The sequence below is a fragment of the Rutidosis leptorrhynchoides genome, chromosome 2 (genome assembly GCF_046630445.1).
Source record: "Rutidosis leptorrhynchoides isolate AG116_Rl617_1_P2 chromosome 2, CSIRO_AGI_Rlap_v1, whole genome shotgun sequence".
Lineage (NCBI taxonomy): Eukaryota > Viridiplantae > Streptophyta > Magnoliopsida > Asterales > Asteraceae > Rutidosis > Rutidosis leptorrhynchoides.
In genome coordinates this window covers 362,162,100-362,183,650 of record NC_092334.1, presented here as the reverse complement: position 1 = coordinate 362,183,650, position 21,551 = coordinate 362,162,100, and the positions used below count along the sequence as shown (strand labels likewise).

General features: G+C 33.8%; 2 protein-coding genes across 5 annotated transcripts; one reads left to right on the top strand and one right to left on the bottom strand.

The window, feature by feature from the left end:
- The first annotated feature begins 577 nt into the window (after positions 1 to 577).
- On the top strand, positions 578 to 2,365 carry LOC139894444 (uncharacterized protein At1g65710-like). The gene has a single exon (XM_071877740.1). It carries the CDS (start codon positions 581 to 583, stop codon positions 2,078 to 2,080), a length of 1,500 nt encoding a protein of 499 aa, XP_071733841.1. The 5' UTR covers positions 578 to 580; the 3' UTR covers positions 2,081 to 2,365.
- Positions 2,076 to 11,680, bottom strand: LOC139894443 (puromycin-sensitive aminopeptidase-like). 4 transcript variants are annotated; one of them, XM_071877736.1, is made up of 29 exons: positions 11,603 to 11,666; positions 9,614 to 9,708; positions 9,456 to 9,531; positions 9,302 to 9,378; positions 9,081 to 9,194; positions 8,916 to 8,990; positions 8,723 to 8,830; positions 8,167 to 8,379; positions 7,800 to 7,858; positions 7,687 to 7,714; positions 7,501 to 7,587; positions 7,381 to 7,406; positions 7,230 to 7,293; positions 7,072 to 7,152; positions 6,909 to 6,956; positions 6,792 to 6,815; positions 6,644 to 6,712; positions 6,428 to 6,537; positions 5,790 to 5,870; positions 5,537 to 5,720; positions 4,891 to 5,039; positions 4,662 to 4,800; positions 4,449 to 4,595; positions 3,860 to 3,941; positions 3,589 to 3,764; positions 3,387 to 3,497; positions 2,733 to 2,849; positions 2,497 to 2,568; positions 2,076 to 2,390 (listed from the first exon to the last, which is right to left on the bottom strand). In XM_071877736.1, exons 1-29 carry the CDS (start codon positions 11,616 to 11,618, stop codon positions 2,310 to 2,312), a joined length of 2,709 nt encoding a protein of 902 aa, XP_071733837.1. In that variant the 5' UTR covers positions 11,619 to 11,666; the 3' UTR covers positions 2,076 to 2,309. The 4 variants fall into 4 exon arrangements, with proteins under 4 accessions (XP_071733837.1, XP_071733838.1, XP_071733839.1 ...); XM_071877737.1 differs by lacking the exon at positions 11,603 to 11,666 and adding an exon at positions 10,923 to 11,081; XM_071877738.1 differs by lacking the exon at positions 8,916 to 8,990 and having other exon boundaries at positions 11,603 to 11,665.
- Between the last annotated feature and the right edge of the window lie 9,871 nt (positions 11,681 to 21,551).

The window sequence follows — 21,551 nt, the reverse complement described above, 5'->3', positions numbered from 1 at the left end:
CGGTCTTCAATCAATTGGGAATGAACGTCAATTTCAATGGTTTTTGCGTTTCAAGTTAAGTTTTCAATTAGGTGCCGTAACAATTTGATGGTGGGTTTCAATTTGATGTTATTCATGTCTTTGGGCTTTTAGGCCCAGTAAGAAGGTTGGGCCTCTCTTTGGTGGTTTGTTTAAGTCCTGAATTATGTTGGCTCCCATTCTCGGTTAAGGTCGCTCGCTCGCAATGTTTTCTTTTAGGTGTCTTTCCCGATGTATTTTCAATTAATGTCTTTTTTTCGGGCTTTCAAGCATCTTCCAATGTAATATGTTGTATTTTCTTCATCAACGATGAAGGTTCTATTAATATATTTTTTTCGCCTTAAAAAAAAAATTTAAATAAAAAAAATAAGGTTCTTGTTTTCAAACTATAAATGAAAGCTAAAAGCTATGTAAACAAAATCTTTTACGGTACGAAATAAATGTCAGAAAATCAAATTTTACTTGATAAGTATTTTCATTGCATTTACAGCTGTGTAGAAATTCAAAATTTAAAAACAAAACCTAATCCCTTTGTCTCCCTCTTCCACACACACATACATCTATGGGTGGATGTTTCAGCAAGAAGTGCACCAGCAGCACTACTCCTATTCCTCAACAACCCGATTTCAAACCCGATTTCAAATCGGACCGTCCACAACAACAACCTCATGCTTTAAAGAAAGAAATTTTCGTCATTAAACACCGAATCAGTCACGAAATTGACCGGCACTCAAACCAAGACAACAATGACCAAAACCCTAGCCCTAAAGTCGCCGGAGCTACAACGGGGACCTCCAGCTGTAGTAAAGATGAAGTTGATTCGACTCTATTACAATGTGACAGACTTGGCCGGAGTAATTCCGCCGGAGCTCAAAACCCTAACCTCAGAAGAAGACGAAGGTATTCTCGTTCTAAACGAAGCTTTGATTTCGATTTAAGTAATCGTTTAAAGCACGCAAATGAATATGATAATGATAATGTTAATGATTATGATAACGATAATGATGAAATTGATGGATTACACCACTGGCAACGTGAAGTTAGGGTTTCGTCTCCGGTTTCGAGACGAAATAGTAGGTCTAGTAGTAAAGAAAGGAGGATAAGTATATCTCCTAGTAGAAGATCGCAATCGTCTTTTGGTAATTCGAATACGGTTACGGCTGCTGGTGGTGGTGGTGGTGGTAGTAGCAGTAAAGAAAGGCGAATAAGTATATCCCCTAGTAAAAGGTCTCAATCGCCTTTTCGGAATTCAAATAATGCAGTTGTGGCTACCGGTGGCGGCGGTAGTAATAACAATCGGCCGCCTGCAAAGATGGTTTCTGTTCCAGCTACCAATAAGAGTCACGTTGCGGGTGGTGATGAGGTGGCGGTTGGTTCTGTTAAACGGATTCACGTGAAGCGAAACGTATCTCCTGCTAAAACTAACCTTCGGGTTTATAGTGATAATCAGAGTGAAGAGCTAAGGCGGGACCGGGAGTATTACAATACACGAGAGGTTGATGAAATGTATTACAGACGGAGATCACTGGTCGAGATTGATAACAATGCTGCTAGATCTTCGCAGGCTAAAAGAACACGGAAGTTATCGAGGGAGATTGATATGAATGTTGATCCTAGTCCGCCATCGTATGCAAGTTTGTTACTTGATGATATTAACAAGTTTCATCAAAAGAACGCGAGTGGTGGGACTAAAGTGTCGCCGGATTTTGTTCTCCCAGAATGTGTTAGTAAGGCGTGCTCGATTATGGAGGCAGTGGCTGACCTCAATTCCAACACGGGCTCGTTATGTTCAGATGAGAGGTGGAGAAACACGACACCGATCAAGAAAGACAAACTTGAAGAATCTAGGAATGTGGTGGTGAATGATGTTTTTGTTGATGCGATCGAAGAGCCTGAATCGTCAGGGAGTAATGGGGAACGAAATTTAGTAGATTCTGCAACTCAAGGTAGCCAATTGGGCAGGTTTCAGAGGGACTTTATGGAGTATCCAAGGAAGGGAATTGGGCGTGGTCGTAAAAGTCCTTACTTGACTTCCAACGGCAAAACCGTTCCTTTGACATAAACTGTAAACTGTATTGATCATAGCATGATTATATCGTGTATGTTTTTGTAAAACTTGTACAACATTTCTGTAATTCTTGGCAATTGAGTTCTTGTTTGTTAAACAACCTGATCAGGGTGTTAACTGCTAACTATACTTAATATATACATTTAAATAAACAGCTTTATTATAAGTGACGTGTATAAGATTTCCACTTTGATTTGATTCTTCGATTAAAGAAACGACACTTTTAAACAGCCAAACTCTTTGAGCAGATCTCATATACATGCTCAGAGAGCCCGTTAGTCGACACAATCATCTCCAGTTGCGCCTGTTCAATTTCATAATATTATTAGTTTAATGAAAAAAATATTGGTGACTAAAGAAATTATCAAGTACTCCGTATATTAAACGTTAACAAGATGAAGACTAAACACCTTGGCAAGGTTTTGTCGGGTTTCATCAAAGCGCTTCCATCTAGAAAAGGCTGAAACCATCCCAGACGCGACCTGCAATCAAGACGAGGAAAAAAAAAAACACTATAATCCTAGATTTTATAAGGTTTGTCTAGTACAAATCAATATCAATATCTATATATACATTTCAAATGTATCTTAAAAACTTCATTTGGATGTGTCGAGAAAGCAAAAAGGGGTAATTAAGTAATTTGCACCTGAGGGTTCAGTTTGTCAAGCTGCACCACAAGTTCTCCTAAGAACTTGTAACCTGAACCATCTTTTGCATGGAAATTAACAAGCGATGCACGAAATCCACCAATCAATGAGAACGCCTGTTCAACATCAGGGTTCAAGAAATAAACATTATGAAAATCTAAGATATATTTTACGGTCCAAAGCATAATTTCTATATAAAAGAGGGTGTTAGGGATTGGGTTTTCAAACAGATTTTGCATTCTCAAAAAGGCATATTTTTTTCAAAACTGCATATTCTCTGAGGAAAAACGCATATAATCATTTCTTCACCAAACACTTTTTTCTAAATATTTGCATTTACAAAACACATCAGATAATCACTGCAAAACACAATCCCAAACGCCCCTTAAGATAAAAGCAGGTTGGTTCAGGTCGGGCCGACCTACAAACAATATCCAACTTCCGCAAATAACAATGTAATTTGTATGATTAAGAAGCCCATATAATTCAAATATATTTAACGTTTAAACCATTAGACCTGTTTCATTTCCAACCATTCTAGATGCTACCCATTTGACCAGTTATCATATTAACACAACAATAAATTACCCATTTCCATATAATCATTTGACCTCCAATAAAACTTAATGAGCCTGTGAGCGAAAGATCCTAACCTTGTCGGGATTTTTTAGGTCAAACGATTGGTGACTCAAAAGCTTCCGAACATTCTCAACATTCCCAGGAATATCAGATGAGGATTGAAGCGCAAACCACTTGTTAACCACCTGAATATCAAGAAAACGAACAATAATATAAAACCTATTTCAGTTTTTTTCCTTACAATGACAGTTTAACAATTGTTTCAAAGCAATATACCAGGTAATCATTCTGCCATTGGTTATAGAAATTGGCCAAAGCTTCATCTCGGGCTTTACCAGGTTTCTGAGCTATGGCTGCCAGAGCCGAGAACTGATCCGTCATATTTGTAGCGTTTTTGTATTCATTTAACACAAGCTCGTTAGTTTCTTTGTCTTCAAGACATGCAAGATACCCTTTTTAAAAAAAGTCAATTCAACAAAGTCAACAAACTCGCTAAATAGAAAAAGTCCAAATGTAAAGCAGTAAGTCAACCTAAAAACAAAAATACCGAGAACGGTGTTCTTTAGAGCACGCCTTGCCATATTGACGTCGTTAAACTCGTACTTCTCAGTGCTCCTATTTTCATCCACCTTTCAAGCATGCAAATATTAACTCCCATGTAGGGATGGCATCGGGCCCGGTTTATGTAATCTCAGACCCGAACCCGATTAAAAAAACCCGTCTCAAACCCGGACCCACCGGGTCCCCATTTAGTTACCAACTAGCGGGTAAACGGGTTTTCCCACGTGTATCCGGGTCACCATTTACTTACGAAATATCGAGTAAACGGGTTTTTCCACGGGTATTCGAGTCTTTTTCGGGAATACGGGCCAAGTAATCGGGTTTATGGGCCGGGTATATGGACTTGGGTCTTTTCCGAGTACACGGGCTGGGTAATCGAGTTTGTGTCTAAAACCATCCCCGAACCCAGACCCGCAAAAAAATTAAAAACCATCCCCATACCCGGCCCTAGACCCATTTACCTGGACCGAACCCGACCCAAAAATATCGGGTTTCCACATCGGGTACGGGTTTTTTTTGTCATCCCTTCCCATGATAATATTCAAGGTTCACCCGGAAATGGACAAATAACGTACCAGATTTAAAAACTCTTGTTTTAATTCAAAAGCAAGCTGTTTTTTGATGAAGGACCGAACTGCATGGACCGCATCAGGATCGGCTACTTCCATCATGTCCATAATCTCACCTTCACCGGGGAGAGTTATTGCTTTTGCAATAAATTCCTAATTTTTTTTTTTTTTAGCTGCTCGTTTCTTCAATATAGAAACAATAATCACAAGAGATGTTACCTTGTCAAGACTCGAATCCAGAATTATACACTTAATACCGTGCACAAACTGCGGATCAAGAACCAACGGATTATCGCTTTGGAAATTAACAACCTGATGTAGCATCAGTTTTCTTGCTAATATTTGTCCAGCTTCCCACCTGCAATAAAAACTGACTTTTAAATGTTCGGTTCCCATTTTACGTTATAGGAGTGTGATGCATATAATTTTGTAAAAATAAAAAAGTCACCGATTGAACTCATCTGAATCATGAGCAAGAAGGAAAAACAAATCGTCGTCTGTGAGATCAGATTGTAGGCGTATAGGAGCACTATAACCTCGCAACAGAGATGGAGTAGGTTTCTCGGACACATCGGAGAACACGAACTCTTCTTCACCCTAATTTATCAAAAAGATGGATGAATTTATAGTTTTTAATTAGATTTTTCTAACGACGGCCCTTAGGGATGTCGCTAAAGTGCGAAAAACATTTGTACATTTTCATAACTGCCTTGTAAAAGTCAAAATCAACCGCTTTGTACAGTACGTTAATGCCCAACGACAGCCCTAAGAACTATTGTTAGAAAACTTATTTTTTTATATCAACTACAGTTTTGAGTTTCTATCGAGCCTATTAGATACACCCTCCGTCGCATATTAATAGTCCCAGACAAAAAACACAAAGTTTAATAAATCTCATCATTACAATGTAGGTTTTCTTTAGTTTACAGTTTTACCCCTTAATGACCTATCATTTTGTCTTATATGCAAAAGTTAAGGGTATAAAGAAACCTTACCTTATATACTTTATCTATTTATGGAAGTGTACTATTAATTCGGAGAACCCAAAATGCAATACTGGACTCATTATGGGACGGAAGGAGTATTTAACTAACCTTTGTTACTCTAAGAACGGTCGTGTAAACGAGCTGACCACCAGATGAAACAGACTCTAACTTCCCTTCATGATAAATAGATGATAATGGCATATCCTTTCCGCTTGAATTGACAAGCCCCACAGCCACAGGAATAGACATCGGTTCTTTAATTGGCTGACCTGGCGTAGGCAGCACTGTTTGACTGAAAAAGTCAAAGATTTGACAAGTTATTTTCGGAGTCTGAAAAGATGACAAAAGAAGAGTAAAATACCTAAACTTCAAAGAAAAGGTACGAGCTTCAGCGTTGTAAGAAGAGGTAACATTCACACTAGGAGTCCCAGCTTGTGAATACCTAAACAGAAGTTAAAATCAGATGTAAATAATTTTTTAAAAGCAAATAAAAAATACAATTAAAAAGACAATAAGGGAGTGTTTACTTAAGATGTATGTATTAAAGCTGATTAGTGAATTAGTGATTAGTGATAACGCCTTACCGAGTAATCAATATTAGATTATCAATTTAAAGATAATGTTGTAAGAGATAAGCGTTTGGATATGAGGTCATAATAACCTGATAATCAGTAGTTTGATACTCAGCAGTTTGTGGGAAAAAAAAAAAAAAAAAAAAAAAAAAAAAACACTTTCAATCAAAGACGTGGTGGGATTGGGTGTTGTTGTCGTTGTTTCAATCAAATACAATTATTTTTGTATATATTTATTTAGACTTTTGTGAAAACTATTTTTTTTTTAATTTCTTTTTGCAGATGGCATAGAATCGGGCACTTGAACCTTGAATAATCTGAAAACATGACCAGACCCATTTCTACAAACACTAAAGACCAAAGCTAATCTGTTAATTAGTTTCTGGACTTGAATCCAAAAATCGAGAAAGGTAAGTTAATTTAATACCATAGCAAGAAATTAGCAAAATCGGCATTGTTAGCATCTCGCATAGCAGCAAAGAAGTCTTCACAAGTTACAGCTTGCCCGTCATGTCTTTCGAAATACAGATCCATACCCTAATATACCAATCATAATTTATATTTATAGTTTATATTATTTCAGAAAAAAATACATAAAAAACATCATTCATCCATCAAGTTAATATATCTCCGATCATCTTACCTTTCGGAACCCTTGACTTCCCAATAATGTTTTGTACATGCGCACAACTTCAGCTCCCTTATTATAAACCTATTAACCAAAAAAATTAATTATTCCGTAGCAAAATGAAGAATATATAATACCAAGAGTGAACAAATCAGAAGCATACCGTTGCTGTATAGAAGTTATCCATCTGGAAGAAAAAATTTAACAATCAGGAGTTAAAAAAATTTAATTATCAAGAAACTAACCAAAAGTTTAAGGATGGCAGAAATGAGCGTTGAACCTTAATGTATGAGTGAGGCCTAACTGGGTGAGCCATGGGACCCGCATCCTGAATTATATAACACAAACCATTACATATCTAAAAATCAATATTTTCACCTCATAAAATACTACTTTTGATAAAACAAACTCTTATCATATTAAATAAAATAAAATAAAATAACCTGTGAAAACTGGTATGTACGAAGCCTTGAAACGTCTCCAATCCGCTTGACTGTACGGCTTCCCATATCAGATGAAAATTCCTGCACGTGTAACCATTAAAAAGTTATCTAAGAAGATAATTAACAGTTTTTTTTTATAACTAACCAAACACCCTAACCTGATCGCGAAAAACGGTAAGACCTTCCTTCAAACTCAACTGAAACCAGTCACGACATGTCACTCTACAAACATAATAGTATGTCGTTTATATATACTTTTTAACATCATAATGAAACGGAATATGTTTTAGTGGTGCATATAAAAAGAACCTGTTGCCAGTCCAATTATGGAAATACTGCCAAAAAAAAAAAAAAAAAAAAAAAATTAATTAATTAATTAAATGAAACGCGAGACGAAATTAAAAAGTATCAGCGTTGTATTGAGTATACCTCATGACCAATGACACCCAGAATTGCAGCATAATCTGCATCTGTAGCGGTTTCCGGTGATGCCAAAACAAGCTTTGAACTAAATATCTAATCAACAACAGAAAAAAGATCAATCAAAACACGATTCTTTTGACATGCAAAAAAAAAAAAAAAAACATAGTTTTCAATTTAGTGTAAAGCACATACATTCAAACTCTTGTTTTCCATGGCTCCCCTGAAAGTTACAAGTAAAAAGAGATTTAAAACTAAGTAACATATAATAGCAGATGACAGAGAAAATGAAGAAACGAGTCGCATACAGGAAATCTGGAACAGACACAATGTTAAAGACGTCAAGATCGTATTCACGGCCAAAAACCTACAAAAAGATAGATAAGGAGTGAACGGAAGGTTAACCAAGAAGATATCGTAAAAACTAGAGGTGGAAATTTCGATCCATTTACTTATGTATGGATTGACTTGGGTTATGACTTATAATTAACAAGCCTATGAGTAAAACTTATTAAATGCAAAAATGGCTAGCAAATTGCCAAAAACGTATTTTTAACCATACAACCTACCAAATGGTTATACTTGAATAATTAGATTAAATGTGGTAACAGCATAAATTATGTAGCAAAGTGACACCTTTAGTAATAAAAGTTAGAAAAGAGAGCAATAACTAACATCTACGTCCCACTCCATGGCTGCTTTAAGAGAGTACATGGCATGTTCGGTTTTAGGAAGATCCACTAGTGGGACCCAAATCCTCAGGTCAACTTTACGACCCGAGCAGGTCGTGAAAGTGTCATCTCGGCTCTCTAGCTGTCCTGCAACTAAGGCAAATAGATAGCTTGGCTTTTTAAACGGATCTTTCCAAAGAGCAAAATGCTTGCCACCCTGCAATTAATTCCAATTGCTTGAAAATACGTTCACAAATTATACGTTTATATATATTATATAAATTATATATATGTACACACATACACAGCATACTGCTGACAGTATGTGTAGAGGGTAATTACGATTTGGTCGTCAGATGTGACAAACTTACAATTGAATACAAAAATCAGTTAAGCAGTGTTCTATAATTAGTACCAGCAACAGTAACGGTGACAGAGTCTTTCAATGCACCAGAAATTTGGCTATATTCAGTTAAGCGGTGTTCATATATATATATCTGATTTTCGTGTTGATTTTCTAAATTTCAGGATTGATATATCCAAATTTTTTTAAGTGTTACCTCTAGATCACCTTGCTCAATGAGGTTTCCGTTCGACAATAACACGGGGTATAGTGACTTGTCGGCTTCAATACGACAAGTAAATTTCGCCATAATATCAGGACGGTCCTGAAAACACATACATAAGTTAAATTAGAAAAGAAAAAAAAACAACAATTAGAAAATAGATAAATAGGCATATCCAATATCACACCTGATAAAATGTGATCTTTCGGAAACCTTCAGCCTCACATTGTGTGCAGAAATTACCAGATGACATGTATAAACCCTGCCTCAAATCATAAATTTATCACATAAAACCATGGAGAAATACTAAATAAAATATTAAGTAAAAAGTAAATAAAAACCACTAAATTACCTCTAATGATGTGTTCTTTTGTGGTAAAATCTCAGTGACGGTTTCTAAGATAAAATTCACACTTGGAGGTGACGTGAGAATTAGATGGCGCGAGTCCAACTCAAAATCTCCCTCCTAAAGAACAACATAAACTTTAGCCTTTTATTTTATCCAAAATTATAGTTTAGTTATTATATTATAAATATAAATTATAATAAAATCCAGGGTTCTGTATCGCATACTTGCAATTGATTTCCATTGATTTTAACCGAAATCAGTTTGAGATTAACCCCATCCAAAACCAATGGACAGGTAACACCTGTCAAACGAAAGCCATTTAAATTTAAAGAACGATTAAAAGAAGATTAAAAAGTTAATGACAATTGCAAAGCATACCATCAACTCTAGGAATGACACTGATATTTGCACGCACAATTGTTTTTTCTTCCCCCAACGAAAATGATAGATCCACCTATAAGACAACTTATTAAATCACATCATATATTAAAAACTCTACGAATATAATGTCTGTTTTAGTCGAGACAAATGCATACCGTATCAAAGTAGTAGTCTGGTAATTTATAATCTTTCAGAAAGATTTCCTTAGGGGCATCCATTTTCGATTTTTCAAACGAATTTGGCCCAGAGTCTGTTGCAACGAAACAAACAAATCATGATACTTTCAAATTAGTTACCCGATCTACAAACTGATTCATAGTTAAACTCGAAAACACTTCTGGAATATAATCAATACAAATCTGTGAACTATGATAATGACTGTATTTGCAAATTTTACTGACAGAACATGAGAAGTAGCTTGAAGCTGCAAAGATTCAATGTAAATATGTAAAAAGAATATAATGCACTTAAATAGCCATTAGCATACCAGCCAAGTGAAAAGAGAATAATAGCAAATACACAGTAACAATTAAAAGTGTAGCCTTATAAACGATTCTTGATTACTCAAAAGTCAAAACCAATGATAACAATCCTTAAACTTGCTTAAACTAACGCAATGTTGACGATTTTCATCACTCACAGCAATACATAGCCTACATTATTAATCTTTACAAACATCTGAAAACATAACCCGCCTTTAAATATATCAAACTTTTATGCTCATAAGCCCATAAAATAAGCTTATTCAAACAGATCATTGGCCTTATTAGCTTTCAAATAATAGTATAAGGTATAGCAATAAAGTGTCGGTGTTTAAGTCAACAGTCATTTTGGTTCATTACGTTTTTACTTGAAAGCAAAGAGTTATATAGTTAAGGGTGCCGAGTACATTCTCGTTCGACCTAACTCAATATCGTGTCGAAAATAGCGGGGTCTCATCCCCTACCTCTTTTCCCCCCGACAGGGGTCTATAAGAAAAAATCAAATTATCAAGCACCCTTTCATTTCTAACCAAAAGTAACCGAAATTTGAATATATATCAACCTTTCATTGACAGAGAGAGTGCTTTCACTATTCAAAAATAAATCAAGATTATCAATTTCAAACCTAATTTCTAACATAAAGCTCCATATTTAGGCAAATCCAAACACCCCTTAAAGATAAGCTAATCCAAAACAATAACACAAAGAAATGTTATAAAGATTTATGGTAAATTAATGGTATTGGGTAATTGCATAAGCTGATAAAATCAAACACAAGCTACAAGTCTTCAGCAAGCTTGAACCTTTGCATGGTATAATCAATCGAGCCATCGTCAACTAATCAAGATTTTAATAAATCTCAAAAATGGTATCAATTATGTTCAAAAAACTTAATACCCAGACGACCAAACCTCTAAAGAATTAGACTTTTTTAAAACCCTAAATCATATTAAATCAACTGTGAGTAGAGGTACCAGATTACCAGTTGGGTCTTATATATGGAGCAGCTTGTATACAAGATGGGCTTGATAACGGCAAAGAAAATATCAACTTAAGAATATATTATAAAGCATCCTTTGTTTGTTTGAATGATGGAGATCAGATAGCAGTTTAGGATATAGGATATGATATGATATGATATGATATGATATGATCATATGATGATTATGATTATGATTATGATTATGATAGAGTAAATAAAAATAAAATGGATATGACCAGCGCTAGATATTCTGATTTTGTTAAATATTATTTGACGACATTGGTACCTAAATTTGTTCGTAATCAATATAATCAGCCAAAGAAAAAAAAAAAAAAAAAAAAAGTAGACTAATATTACTATTACTAGTTCCAACTAAAATTGACTTGTATTTGAACTTGTTTGACTTAAAATGTAACATCTCATATTTTTGAAATATTACTCTATTGTTGTGAGTGTTATTAATTTAACATTTGTTAAGAAAAAAGACCTCATATGTAAGAAAAGGACCTTGAATGCAAAGTTTTAAATGAAACAGTGTAGAAAGTATAAATATGTGATAAAACACTTCAATAATGATATGGGACAGCAGCTCATTTTCTTCAAAAGCTGGGAAAAATAAAAATAAGAAATAGAAGGTAGGTGGGTGGTTGGTGACGATTTGTGAAGAACAAGCACCAAACCTTGATTTTTCTTCATAAAAGTAATTCTAGTAGTGTAATCCACCTTATTAACACTAGTATCAACTATTGGAGCCAAGATTTATTCCTCAAGATTTATTCCTTGTTCATCTCTAATTTGGGGATTTTAGGTTTTTGTAAAACTTGAGGTATGAGTTCTAATACTTTTATTTGGTTGATAAAGTGAAGTTTTTTACTTCATATAAACCCTAATTCGAATTTAAGGATTAGGGTTTGTGCATCGAAAGTTTGAAAAGATGGTGAATTTGTGAATCAAGGGTTAGGGTAGAAGGTGTCAAAACTAATGAAGGGACGATAATAATTCATTGAGTGGGGAAGGATAGAAATATGACTTGACGTCATATGCAATCGCTAGTGTGCGATCACTAGGTGAGGAAAGTAAAGTGTGTATGTTGAGTTATATAGACGAGCAAAAGATTAACTCAACGGAGTGAACCTTTGGTATATGAAATAGGTTGAGTAAACTGATGAACTCGAATTAATCCGTATAGGAGTTATGTAGGACTATGAAGAAAGATCATACTTAATGTTGGTGAGGAGGCGGCAGACCTAACGTGAATGTGATTGACTCGGAAATTTCTGAACAAATTTAAACTTTATATTTATATCATTAGATAAATATTTCAAACATATATATTACGTACAAATTTACAATTCTAAATATATATATATATATATATATATATATATTGGTAGGATCAAGAGGGAAGTAACCAATCGGGGAGAAGCGGGGGGAAGCAAAAACTTTTTTTTTTCGTTTTTTGAAAAAACTTTGTTCACGAACATTATAGATGAGATGAAAATATGAACATTTAGTAGAGACACTTTGTGATAAATGTTTTTATTTTGGCGGAAAAACGCTCGAAGAAGTAATATATAACAATTATCGTGTTTTTCGAGCGTATGTTGAGGTTTTAGCTATTGGGGTTTAGATATTAGGGTTTAGATATTAGGGTTTATAGGGTTTAGATATTAGGGTTTAGATATTAGGGTTTAGAAATTTAGGGTTTAGGGTTTAGATTTAGGGTTTAGATTTAGGATTTAGATTGAGTTTTTAACACGAACGGTTTAGGGTTTAGGGTTTGGTGTTTTGGGTTTATGGAATAAACCCAAAACACCAAACCCTAAACCCTAAACCCTAAACCCTAAACTCTAAATCGGGCTAAATTTTACTTCACAAAACATGAAGAAAAAAAACGTTCATATTCTTCACGAACAATATTATCTTGAATGTTATTTTTGTCGATCGTTTTTTCGCCTAAATAATAACATTCATCACGAAGTGTCTCTTCTAAACGTTCATATTTTCGTGTGATCTTGATGCCGGAAAAAAAAATTCCAAAAAAAAAACGAATTTTTTTTTTGCTTCCCCCCGCTTCCCCCCGATTGGTTACTTCCCCATTGATCCTGCCCCTATATATATATATATATATATATATATATATATATATATATATATATATATATATATATATATATATATATATATATATATATATTTTAACTTAGTCATAAAACGTCCTGATTTAAAATAATATATTTTGATAAGCAATGAGCCACTGATTTATATATATATATATATATATATATATATATATATATATATATATATATATATATATATATATATATATATATATATATATATATATATATTAACTTAGTCATAAAACGTCCTGATTTAAAATAATATATTTTGATAAACAATGAGCCACTGATTTATAGAAGCAAATGACCACAATGCTCAATTTTATAAGTTACATTTATTGTAAGGTAATTTATTGTTGAGTAAATCAAATTATTAATAAAGGTACACGTCGCGTAACGTAAAAGGCTAGTTTTCTAAACGTACGAAAGTGCGTTCGAAAAACCGAAAGTGGTACATGAGCCGAGTGACAACGTACGAGTCATTTGAACAAAAATTACATTTTTACTACGCACGTAAATATAATATAATATTTAATTAATTCTAAAGATTAAATATATTATATATATATATATATATATATATATATATATATATATATATATATATATATATTATAAACATAAAGTGTCGGCAGAGTTTTTGATTGATTTTGAGCCAGCAAGGTAAGTCATGCGATCGCATGGCTATACCTCTCAAGCCCTATGCGATCGCATGGAGAGGGTAGGTGGGCAAGAAACCTCTTTAAATGTCGATTTCGTCCGGATTAATTAACATTCAATCTCTCTATCTATATTGTACTCCGTAATATATTTATTTTATTTATATTATTATTATTATTAAGATTAATATTATTATTAATCTTATGGTTAGGAGTAATATTATTATTAGTATATACATAAAATACTACGGCGAGGTCATGAGTGCATTAATTTCAAAACGGATTTTATGAGCGGGATGAAGCTAAGGAAATTATGGGTTATAGCTATGGAGGTTATGGGTAATGTTCGGGGGTATGCTCATGAGGTCAAACTAGTATTTATCATCTCCGTTGCGTCTACGTACTTTTCCTGCAATATTGAATCTCAATATTGATACGTGAGTACTCGTAATTTAATTTTTATATATTAATAGTGTATCCCTGACTAGTGCTCGAGTATATAGGATTATGCATGCTTGTACTTTTGATATTGCCATTAGATAGGTTATGTTGAATCCTGAATTAGTTACATATGCGGTTGAGATAAGGTATAAGATATGCATGTCGTTTGAAAGCTAGCAAAAAATTATTAACTTTTCATTTAGAAATCGCGTGATTTCGATGAACGTATTAAAAGATATGGTCAAGTGAATTATGGTTAACGTTAAATGAAATTGTGTTTGAAACTGTAAATTACTATTTAAACAACTTGTCTATGAGATTGATAAATTGAATTTTTAAATATTACTAATCGAGTAAATAAATTTCTATATAAGGCATGTCTCGTCTTGTTGAGCAATTGTCAAAATTGACTATCTTATCATGTTTTAAAGCTTTATAAACACTATAATCTGATTTTACAAGTATTGAAAAACTATGTGAAATAATAAAATATTTTCGACTGCCATGATAATTCAAATATAATATAGCTCATGAAATAAATAATATTTTGAGTTTGATAAACTATAAATTCGTTCAATTATTAAGACTTATACTATGTTAATAAACATGTATAGATTTAAAGATCATATTGGGTCAGGTTGACTTTTAAAATGACTTTTGTTAACTTTTGCATGTCGGTCTCGAGCATTAGGATTGTGATACACTATGACCAGACCTAATTTGTTAGACATGTATTGACCAACATATGTTCTCTAGGTTGAGATCTACGGTTATTTTACATTTCGAGTTTCGGTCACATTCCGGTGAATTACTTTATGTGCTGTTAAGGTGAGTTTTATAGATCCCTTTTTAATTGCTTTTGCAATCTATATTTTTGGGCTGAGAATACATGCACTTTATTTTAAACGCAATGGATACAAGTACATACTAAATTCTACACTGAGTTTGAACCGAAAATTCCTTAGCTTTGGTAACTAGTAACTGCCAGTTATAAGAACTGGTGGGCGCGAGTAGTAGTATATGGATCCATAGAGCTTGATATCCCCGTCCGAGCTAGAGCACTAGCCTTTTAACGGACGTATGCTATTTGAGAAGCATACACGTTGGTTTGCGTGTATTATTAAGATGATTATACAAAGGGTATAAATTATATATACGTTAAGTTTAGTTACCATGGTGCTCAATTTCGTAGAATATTTTGATAAACGTTTCTGGATGAAACAACTGAAAACTTGTGATTCACCTTTATTTACAGATTATGCGCAATATTAAAACTATGAACTCACCAACCTTTGCGTTTGAAATGTTTCGTTCATATTGATTATAAACGTTCCATATTAATTGATTTCGTCGCGAGGTTTTGACCTCTATATGAGACGTTTTTCAAAGACTGCATTCATTTTTAAAACAACCATAACCTTTATTTTATCTATAAAGGTTTAAAAAGCATTACGTAGATTATCAAATAATGATAATCTAAAATATACTGTTTACACACGACCATTACATAATGGTTTACAATAGAAATATATTACATCGACATATGTTTCTTGAATGCAGTTTTTACACAATATCATACAAACATGGACTCCAAATCTTGTCCTTATTTTAGTATGCAACAGCGAAAGCTCTTAGTATTCACCTGAGAATAAACATGCTTTAAACGTCAACAAAAATGTTGGTGAGTTATAGGTTTAACCTATATATATCAAATCGTAACAATAGACCACAAGATTTCATATTTCAATACACATCCCATACATAAAGATAAAAATCATTCATATGGTGAACACCTGGTAACCGACATTAACAAGATGCATATATAAGAATATCCCCATCATTCCGGGACACCCTTCGGATATGATATAAATTTTTAAGTACTAAAGCATCCGGTACTTTGGATGGGGTTTGTTAGGCCCAATAGATCTATCTTTAGGATTCGCGTCAATTAGGGTGTCTGTTCCCTAATTCTTAGATTACCAGACTTAATAAAAAAGGGCATATTCGATTTCGATAATTCAACCATAGAATGTAGTTTCACATACTTGTGTCTATTTTGTAAATCATTTATAAAACCTGCATGTATTCTCATCTCAAAAATATTAGATTTTAAAAGTGGGACTATAACTCACTTTCACAGATATTTCCTTCCTCGAAAATAAGACTTGGCCACGGATCGATTCACGAACCTATACAAATATGTACATATATATCAAAGTATGATCAAAATATAATTACAACCATTTTTATTATGTTTTAAAGATTTGAGTGTATTAAGTCAGCTGTCCACGTTAGTAACCTACAACTAGTTGTTCACAGTTAGATGTACAAAAATAAATCAATATATATTATCTTGAATCAATCCACGACCCAGTGTTTACACGTCTCAGGCTAAATCACAACTCAAACTATATATATTTTTGTAATCAACCTCAACCCTGTATAGCTAACTCCAACATTACTGCATATAGAGTGTCTATGGTTGTTTCAAATAATATATATACATGGGTCGATATGATATGTCAAAACATTTGCATACGTGTCTATGGTATCCCAAGATTACATAATATATTAGAATACATGTATAATACAATATAAGTTAGCTAGGATATGATTTGTATAGATTTGTTAAACATTTCCCGTAGTTAAAAAGATCAAAAATATCCAATCTTGTTTTACCCTTAACTTCTTCATTTTAAATCCGTTTTGAGTGAATCAAATTGCTATGGTTTCATATTGAACTTAAGTTTATGAATATATACAGAAAAAGTATAAGTTTATAGTCAGAATTACAGGTTAAAAGTCATTTTTGTAAAGGTAGTCATTTCAGTCGAAAGAACGACGTCTAGATGACCATTTTGGAAAACATACTTCCACTTTGAGTTTAATCATGATTTTTGGATATAGTTTCATGTTCATAAGAAAAATCATTTTCTCAGAAGAAACACTTTTAAATCAAAGTTTATCATAGTTTTTAATTAACTAACCTAAAACAGCCCGCGGTGTTACTACAACGGCGTATATCCGGTTTTACGGTGTTTTTCGTGTTTTCCGGTTTTAAATCATTAAGTTTGCATATCATATAGATATAGATCATGTGTTTAGTTGATTTTAAAAGTCAAGTTATAAGGATTAACTTTTGTTTGCGAACAAGTTTAGAATTAACTAAACTATGTTCTAGTGATTTCAAGTTTAAACCTTCGAATAAGGTAGTTTTATATATATGAATCGAATGATTTTATGAACATCATTACTAAATCAGGTTTTGTGGATAAACCTACTGGAAGTGTGAAAAATAGATCTAGCTTCAAAGGATCCTTGGATGGCTTGAAATTTCTTGAAGCAGAATCATGACACGAAAACAAGTTCAAGTAAGATTTCCACTCGAAATAAGATTGTTATAGTTATAGAAATTGAATCAAAGTTTGAATATGAGTATTACCTTGTATTAGAAAGATATCTTACTGTAAATAAGAAAGATTTCTTGAAGTTGGATGATCACTTTACAAGATTGGAAGTAAGCTAGCAAACTTGGAAGTATTCTTGATTTTATGAAACTAGAACTTATAGAATTTATGAAGAACACTTAGAACTTGAAGATAGAACTTGAGAGAGATCACTTAGATGAATAAAATTGAAGAATGAAAGTGTTTGTAGGTATTTTTGGTCGTTGGTATATGGATTAGATATAAAGGATGTGTAATTTTGTTTTTCATGTAAATAAGTCATGAATGATTACTCATATTTTTGTAATTTTATGAGATATTTCATGCTAGTTGCCAAATGATGGTTCCCACATATGTTAGGTGACTCACATGGGCTGCTAAGAGCTGATCATTGGAGTGTATATACCAATAGTACATACATCTAAAAGCTGTGTATTGTACGAGTACGAATACGGGTGCATACGAGTAGAATTGTTGATGAAACTGAATGAGGATGTAATTGTAAGCATTTTTGTTAAGTAGAAGTATTTTGATAAGTGTCTTTAAGTCTTTCAAAAGTGTATGAATACATATTAAAACACTACATGTATATACATTTTAACTGAGTCGTTAAGTCATCGTTAGTCGTTACATGTAAATGTTGATTTGAAACCTTTAAGTTAACGATCTTGTTAAATGTTGTTAACCCAATGTTTATTATATCTAATGAGATGTTAAATTATTATATTATCATTATATTATGATATATTAATATATCTTAGTATGATATATATACATTTAAATGTTGTTACAACGATAATCATTACATATATGTCTCGTTTCGAAATCCTTAAGTTAGTAGTCTTGTTTTTACATATGTAGTTCATTGTTAATATACATAATGACATGTTTACTTATCATTTATCATGATTAAACATAGTGCAATAATATCTTAATATGATTCATATGTAATTAGTAAGACGTTGTTATGACGATAATCGTTATATATATCATTTCGAGTTTCTTAATTCAATAAACACAATTTTATATATATAACTCATTGTTAAAATACCTAATGAGATACTTACTTATCATAATATCATGTTTACTATATATATAATCATATATATGTCATCATATAGTTTTTACAAGTTTTAACGTTCGTGAATCACCGGTCAACTTGGGTGGTCAATTGTCTATATGAAACCTATTTCAATTAATCAAGTCTTAACAAGTTTGATTGCTTAACATGTTGGAAACACTTAATCATGTAAATATCAATTTCATTTAATATATATAAACATGGAAAAGTTCGGGTCACTACAGTACCTACCCGTTAAATAAATTTCGTCCCGAAATTTTAAGCAGTTGGAGGTGTTGACGTATCTTCTGGAAATAAGTGCGGGTATTTCTTCTTCATCTGATCTTCTCATTCCCAGGTGAACTCAGGTCCTCTACGAGCATTCCATCGAACCTTAACAATTGGTATCTTGTTTTGTTTAAGTCTTTTAACCTCACGATCCATTATTTCGACGGGTTCTTCGATGAATTGAAGTTTTTCATTGATTTGGATTTCGTCTAACGGAATAGTGAGATCTTCTTTAGCAAAACATTTCTTCAAATTCGAGACATGGAAAGTGTTATGTACAGCCACGAGTTGTTGAGGTAACTCAAGTCGGTAAGCTACTGGTCCGACACGATCAATAATCTTGAATGGTCCAATATACCTTGGATTTAATTTCCCTCATTTACCAAATCGAACAACGCCTTTCCAAGGTGCAACCTTAAGCATGACCATCTCTCCAATTTCAAATTCTATATCTTTTCTTTTAATGTCGTCGTAGCTCTTTTGTCGACTTTGGGCGGTTTTCAACCATTGTTGAATTTGGATGATCTTCTCGGTAGTTTCTTGTATTATCTCCGGACCCGTAATCTGTCTATCCCCCAATTCACTCCAACAAATCGGAGACCTGCACTTTCTACCATAAAGTGCTTCAAACGGCGCCATTTTAATGCTTGAATGGTAGCTGTTGTTGTAGGAAAATTCTGCTAACGGTAGATGTCGATCCCAACTGTTTCCAAAATCAATAACACATGCTCGTAGCATGTCTTCAAGCGTTTGTATCGTCCTTTCGCTCTGCCCATCAGTTTGTGGATGATAGACAGTACTCATGTCTAGACGAGTTCCTAATGCTTGCTGTAATGTCTGCCAGAATCTTGAAATAAATATGCCATCCCTATCAGAGATAATAGAGATTAGTATTCCATGTCTGGAGATGACTTCCTTCAAATACAGTCGTGCTAACTTCTCCATCTTGTCATCTTCCCTTATTGGCAGGAAGTGTGCTGATTTGGTGAGACGATCAACTATTACCCAAATAGTATCAAAACCACTTGCAGTCCTTGGCAATTTAGTGATGAAATCCATGGTAACATTTTTCCATTTCCATTCCGAAATTTCGGGTTGTTGAAGTAGACCTGATGGTTTCTGATGCTCCGCTTTGACCTTAGAACACGTCAAACATTCTCCTACGTATTTAGCAACATCGGCTTTCATACCTGGCCACCAAAAATGTTTCTTGAGATCCTTGTACATCTTCCCCGTTCCAGGATGTATTGAGTATCTGGTTTTATGAGCTTCTCTACGTACCATTTCTCTCATATCTCCAAATTTTGGTACCCAAATTCTTTCAGCCCTATACCGGGTTCCATCTTCCCGAATATTAAGATGCTTCTCCGATCCTTTGGGTATTTCATCCTTTAAATTTCCCTCTTTTAATACTCCTTGTTGCGCCTCCTTTATTTGAGTAGTAAGGTTAGTGTGAATCATTATATTCATAGCTTTTACTCGAATGGGTTCTCTGTCCTTTCTGCTCAAGGCGTCGGCTACCACATTTGCCTTCCCCGGGTGGTAACGAATCTCAAAGTCGTAATCATTCAATAATTCAATCCACCTATGCTGCCTCATATTCAGTTGTTTCTGATTAAATATGTGTTGAAGACTTTTGTGGTCGGTATATATAATACTTTTGACCCCATATAAGTAGTGCCTCCAAGTCTTTAATGCAAAAACAACCGCGCCTAATTCCAAATCATGCATCGTATAATTCTGTTCGTGAATCTTCAATTGTCTAGACGCATAAGCAATTACTTTCGTTCGTTGCATTAATACACAACCGAGACCTTGCTTTGAGGCGTCACAATATATCACAAAATCATCATTCCCTTCAGGTAATGACAATATAGGTGTCGTAGTTAACTTTTTCTTTAACAATTGAAACGCTTTCTCTTGTTCATCTTTCCATTCAAATTTCTTCCCTTTATGCGTTAATGCAGTCAAGGGTTTTGCTATTCTGGAAAAGTCTTGGATGAACCTTCTATAGTAACCAGCTAGTCCTAAAAACTGGCGTATGTGTTTCGGAGTTTTCGGGGTTTCCCACTTTTCAACGGTTTCAATCTTTGCTGGATCCACCTGAATACCTTATTTGTGCACTATGTGACCGAGGAATTGAACTTCTTCCAACTAAAATGCACACTTTGAAAACTTAGCATACAGTTTTTCTTTTCTCAGTAACTCTAGCACTTTTCTCAAATGTTCTTCGTGCTCTTAATCATTCTTCGAGTAAATAAGTATGTCATCGATAAAAACAATGACAAACTTGTCAAGATATGGCCCACACACTCGGTTCATGAGGTCCATGAACACAGCTGGTGCGTTAGTTAATCCAAACGGCATAACCATAAACTAGTAATGACCGTAACGTGTCCTAAAAGAAGTCTTTGGAATATCATCCTCCTTCACCCGCATTTTAAATCGATCTTCGAATAAACCGACGAGCCTTGTAGTTGATCAAATAAGTCGTCGATTCTCGGTAGTGGGTAGCGGTTCTTGATGGTAAGTTTGTTCAACTCTCGGTAGTCGATACACAACCTGAATGTACCATCTTTCTTCTTGACAAACAAAACAGGAGCTCCCCA

Coding starts and splice junctions, on each gene's coding strand:
- LOC139894443 (XM_071877736.1), bottom strand. Junction 5,040..5,536: donor CCGTTCTTAGAGTAACAAAG/GTTAGTTAAATA, acceptor TTGATAAATTAG/GGTGAAGAAGAGTTCGTGTT. Junction 2,391..2,496: donor CCCGACAAAACCTTGCCAAG/GTGTTTAGTCTT, acceptor GAAATTGAACAG/GCGCAACTGGAGATGATTGT.
- LOC139894444 (XM_071877740.1), top strand. CDS start 581: ATGGGTGGATGTTTCAGCAAGAAGTGCACCAGCAGCACTACTCCTATT.